At 57.1% G+C, this 5,521-nt stretch overlaps 1 protein-coding gene across 1 annotated transcript; it reads left to right on the top strand.

The window, feature by feature from the left end:
• The first annotated feature begins 3,482 nt into the window (after nt 1-3,482).
• GPX1 (glutathione peroxidase 1) lies at nt 3,483-4,502 on the top strand. Its single transcript, XM_080350789.1, has 2 exons — nt 3,483-3,756; nt 3,859-4,502. Exons 1-2 carry the CDS (start codon nt 3,502-3,504, stop codon nt 4,222-4,224), a joined length of 621 nt encoding a protein of 206 aa, XP_080206915.1. The 5' UTR covers nt 3,483-3,501; the 3' UTR covers nt 4,225-4,502.
• The last annotated feature ends 1,019 nt before the right edge of the window (nt 4,503-5,521 follow it).

Here is a 5,521-nt window from a genome sequence, read left to right as displayed (position 1 = left end):
TCCTGGTGTCTGTATTCCTCACTCTGGGTTTTTGGCCTGGCAGCTGACAGCTGGAATCAGAAATACCCTTTTTTATACAGCCGTGATAGGATTTGCTGAGCAGTTGCAAGTGCTTTAATACTTATTGTTTCCCAGCAAGTGACACCCATCTGCTGCTTACAGCGGTTTCCAAACGCCGCAGCTGAGCACAGGTGGAACTCCCGGCCCCCGCGGTGAGTGGCAGAGCTTCCCGAGACCTGCTTTTGACATCAAACCACATGAGGGAACGGCGGTTGAGTTGAATTTGTTCATCTCGAGCACGGGAATAGACGCGCAGGAGGAGGATGTGTAGGGAGAAGGGAGAAGACAGCGGTGTTGCGGTTGCAGTGTGCAAGGGTTTGCAGCGTTGCTGGTCTGCGCGGGAGCGCGCTGAGGTGTTGTGCTGTGCTGTTTTCAAGAGGGGTGGGCTCCACCTTCGGGCTGTTGTGCTGCTGCTGGGTGAGAAACTACAAGGAGCAGCAGCACATGTCCTTGCGCTTGCTCTGGCGTTTACAGCAGCTGCTGTTGGGCCGGGAGCCTCTGCCTGCAGGGCTGGGCAGGGGAGTCCAGGTGCCCATGACAGCCCATGTCAGTGACACCGCGCTGCATCCCAGTAATGTCCTAAAAAGTGCCAATGTAGCACGTTTGGTTTGTTTGTTTGTTTGTTTTATAATATTACTGATTCCAATCCCCGCAACAGAGGAGAAACAGACCTGGCCGTGGGGATACCCAGTACCTCTGATCCAGCCGCAGACACCCTCAGTGAAGCATCTGGCCAGCAGGGTGGTGGCACTGTCCCCCCTGTCCCTCCTTCCTCTCCTGGGTGCCCGTTCTCCACCCACGCAGGGTGACAGGGTGCAGGCAGTTCCCAGCTATGGGCTGCCCGTGAGGATTTCACTGTCTGCTGTTAACAAGCTCAGTCACTGCCCTGCAGTTCCCTTTTTTTAGGGTGGTAGTTGTTGTTGTTGGGCAGTTTGGCGGCGGGGGGGTGGGGGTGGTTGAAATTGAGCAAAAGTGGGTTTTTTCAGTCTTGCAGAGCCACTGGGTTGCAGTTCCCTGTGGTCACAAGAGCAGCTCTTCAGCCGCAAGGGTTTTGAGTAAGGTCTGCACACGCTTCAGACTCAGCTCGTGGGTTGTGTGGATCTGCCAATGCACTTCAACCCAGAAGAGGTTCTTATCCCAGTTTTAATCTAAGCTTCTGTTAACCCGTAGCACCACCTCCCCATCTCCTCTCTCCTGTCCACCACCTGGTGTTAGGTTTCCAGAAGTTCCAGCTCCTCTCCTTGTTCCTTGGACCACTGGCATCAGAGTGGAAGTCTGCGTGGTTATTTTCAGTCCTCGGCTCTCCTGCCTACAAGGGCTGGCAGCCTGGATGCCCTTGGGTTCCAGTCCCTTCTGTCACCTCTGGGTGCCACGTTTGTTCCAGATCGAAACAGAGCTGAGGACACAGATGGCCAGACCAGAGCCAGGAACTGAGAGCTCAGCACTCAAGGACAGTGACCCAGCCGGGCAAGGAGCTGCCAGCAGGGCAGGGAAAAGCTGGGAGCCCAGAGTCAGCCCCCCGGCCAGGGGAAGGAGTCTGGGACCAGGAGTGGCGGGAAGATGGAAGCAGGAGGGTGTGTTTTGCAACCTTTGCAGTTACCCATTGCTGTGACTGTTCAACAGCCATCTTCTGACCCCACAGGACAACCGTCACTTGTAATGCATCTCAAAAGGGGTCCCTCGAACCCATCTAGTCCTTTGGGAGCTCCCGGCACCCCAGCTGGCCCTGCAGCATGTGTCCAGGCACAGGGTGTAGCTCCAAGACAACAAGGAAGTTCAACTCGTTTTCCTCAAAACTCACTCATAGAGGAAGACAAAGCCTTATTCTGCTCTTATCTGAAAAGGGCAGGGCCCCTGAAGGGAACTCCCTCCTTCAGATGAGCTCCCCAGGTCCAGCCAGAGGACTGGAGGTGCCAGCCTGAGCCAACGTCAGACGTGTCAGTAGAGGTGCCTCTGTGGCACTGGCCTAGAGGTGACCTCTGAAGATAAACCCCTCTTGTCCAAGCCACCGTGGCTCGCCATGCGGCTGAGGAGTCTGCGCGGACTGTAACCGTCAGTTTGCTCAAGAGCAAGCACGGGTCACGTGCCGCTGCTCGTCCCATCAGCCGTTTCCTGGTTGCTCTGATCTCCCTGGGGACACTTGTCACCGCTCCTGCAATCAGTCCTGCAACGCCCTGCAGAAAAACGCAAGATAATCAGTTGAGCCCCCAAAACCCGCTGCAGACAAGAACTGTTCCAGCTCCCAGTCACGGGGGCAGGTGCCAAGAGCAGCCCAAAGCAAAGCCCCAGGATCCTGCGGTCACTGCACCAGGGATGCACCGTTCTATGGTGGCACGTTAGTGACAGCTGGTGTTTTGTGATGAGTCCCCGATACCAAGCGTGAGAGAGAACAGACGGCAGCAGAGGGGCCCTGAGCGCATCCCCTTGCGCTGCGGGGCCCAGGGTGCCTTGGCTGGGGGCCAGCGCTGATAAGCAGCTGTCTGACCTTGGGGCTGCTGCGAATGGAGCTCGATTGGTGCAAACACTGGCAGGAGCCTTGGCGGGGGCTGCCCGCTTCCCTGGGGAAGCTGAGGCCTTTGCTCCTGGTCCCTGCCGAGCTGTGCTGCCCCATGGTCGCTGTTGGTCCAGCCCACGGACATCACCTCCAGGCCTGACCCCGGACCTGCCTCTCGCAGAGTGCTCTGAAGTGGGGTGATGCTTCAGCACAAAGACCCGTGGAGGAGCAGCTGGGCCATGTTGCCTGCTGTGGGTATGGTCAGCAGTCGGTGTAGCTCACCTAGGCCTGCCCAGGATCAAGAAGAGCACTTGCCACTGCGTGATTTAAAACTCCTTAAAATGGGACAAAGCATTAAGGCAGGAAAAAAAAAATTAAAAGCCAGGAACAGGGAAAAAAGCAACTGCTAAAGTAAGGGAAGACTTTACCAGCCTCAAAGACGTGGAAAATCTATAAAAGGAGGCTCAAGAAGGGAATTTGTGGGCCCTTCTTGACTTTGGGTTCAGCGTACCTCCTATTCCTCCTCCTGGCACACAAACGGAAGGTGTTTCTCTCTCAAAAGCTGCTCTCAGCTGGCAGCAGGAGGACGCTGCCGCCCGTGGTGCTGCGCTGTGCCACTCCATGCTCTGACGGTCTTATTACCCCAAACGTTTTAGCTCCTGGGACCACTTTGTGTTTTGCTGATATCACAGCGGTTTTGAGAATCAGTGATACTTCCCCGTGTATGAACCGCGGATGTACAAATCACCCAATTCTGAGCTTTCAATTGATCAGAAAAACAACAAAGCTTTCCCGTGAAGACAGGAGGAAGGCGCGGGAGGAACGGGGTGCGGGGGGGCGGTGCCCCCGGGCCCGCAGCGGAGCGGTGAAGAGGCGGGGAAGGGAGCGGCGGGGCGGGGCGCAGCGCTGGCGGGGAGCGCGGCGGGGCGGGCCCGGCAGTGCTGACCATGGCGGCCACGGGAGCGGCAGCGGCGGCGGCAGCGGGAGCGGCCGGGCTGGCTGGGATGTCGGCGCGGCCGCTGGGAGCGGCGGAGCCGCTGTCGCTGGGCTCGCTGCGCGGGAAGGTGCTGCTGGTGGCCAACGTGGCGTCGCTCTGAGGCACCACCACCCGCGACTTCCTGCAGCTCAACGAGCTGCAGCAGCGCTATGGGCCCCGCGGACTGCAGGTCCTCGGCTTCCCCTGCAACCAGTTCGGGCACCAGGTAGGGCGGCGGAGCGGGGCCGGGCCGCGGGGAAGAGCCGCCCGTCCCGCCTGCGCTCTCACGGGCTCTGCTCGGGGCGGTTTCTTGTTCTTCTTTCCTTAGGAGAATGCTACGAATGAGGAGATCCTGCTGTCGCTGGAGCACGTCCGTCCTGGGAAGGGGTACAAGCCCAATTTCATCATGTTCGAGAAGTGCGAGGTGAACGGGAAGAACGCGCACCCGCTCTTCGCCTTCCTGAAAGAGGCGCTGCCCTTCCCGCACGACGACCCGTCCTCGCTGATGACCAACCCGCAGTTCATCATCTGGTCCCCGGTCTGCCGCAACGACATCTCCTGGAACTTCGAAAAGTTCCTCATCGGCCCCGACGGCGTGCCCTTCAAACGCTACAGCCGGCATTTCGAAACCATCAAGATCGCGGCCGATATCGAATTGCTTCTGCAGAAGGTTGCCAAGAATGTCCTTGAATAAAGCAAAGCGCCACGGAATTCGCTGCCTGGCCCCCTCACCTCCTGCTCAGCTCACTGTGCTCCTGCTTGTTTTTCTCGCAGGTGGCTGCTGCTCTGGCAGAAATCCCAATGTTTCGTGCAAGTTTTGCTTGTGATGGTGCATCTTCCAAATTCTCGAAATGTACCTGATGTTTTCAAAAGTTGCATGTGAATGTTTGGGAAACTATGCTGGGGAAAGCGGCTGTGAGTCTCAGTAGCTTACTGTGATTCTCTGAATAAAAATAATAATTAAAAGAAAAAGTGTAGTTTCTTTAAGGCTGTGGCTTGGTACATCTGGGCAAGCTGGGTAAAGCATGGTGGCCACGTTACTTGTTCATCAGCTCGCATGGGCGCTCGCAGGGGCTGACTGAAACCCAGGCAGTGCAGTCAGGCTGGGGTGAGAATGCAAACGCAGGGCAGCGCGATGGGCAAACAGTGACTGTGAGCTCTGCAAACTCGGATTGGGTGCCACGTCCTACCCGTGCGTGATGAGCTCGGCAGAGCGGGAGGGCAGCACAGAACACAAATACCTTGGCAGACAGCTCACTGGGCCTCGCTGGGGGCTTCCCTGTAGAGGAGAGACACGGTGCCGCACGGACAGGGCTGGTTTTACACCGGCTGATGAACTCCCAGCTTGGCTACCGACAAGCCGTGACAGGATGATAACTGCTCAGACAGGCAGAGGAGCTCTTCTGCAGCCACACTGGCAGAAGGATTGGAGAAGAGCCCATCAGCCAAGGCGCGTCTCGTTATCTGGCCCCTGTCAGTGGATACCCAGGGGACACCTAGAACAGGAGCAGCACGCACCGGCCCCCTCCTTGTGGCTGAGCTGCCAGCCCCTTGCTGGCTCAGCTGTGTCCCAGCTCCATCCCATTTGGGACCGGTGGCAGCCCAACACAGCTCATGCTGGCCCAGTCCTACAGGAAGCCCATATTGCCTTTGTGCATCCCAATGCCTTGCAATGCAGGGATTCACACAAAGAATCATAGAGTGTCCTGAGTTAGAAGGGACCCACAAGGATTATCGAGTCCAAATAAATGGTTCTTTTGTGTTCCCAGGGCAGAACACCAGCCTGTTCAACCACTTCTCCCACCGAAACCGTGCCTTGCCTCAGGGTGTCCTTGTTGCCCTTCAGGCACAGGAATTGCATGTGACACTCAAGTGCAGGTACACCGGGATTCGGGCAATATTTTCTTCTTACTCCTCTAACACATTTTTTTTCCACTGCTGCCAGGCACGGAGCTGACAGGTGCTTCATGTAGTTGCTAAAATAATCCTGA

The sequence above is a fragment of the Nesoenas mayeri genome, assembly GCF_963082525.1.
Source record: "Nesoenas mayeri genome assembly, chromosome: 10".
NCBI classification, from domain to species: domain Eukaryota; kingdom Metazoa; phylum Chordata; class Aves; order Columbiformes; family Columbidae; genus Nesoenas; species Nesoenas mayeri.
Note: the sequence above shows the minus strand (reverse complement) of the source record. Positions and strands in the feature narration are given on the sequence as shown.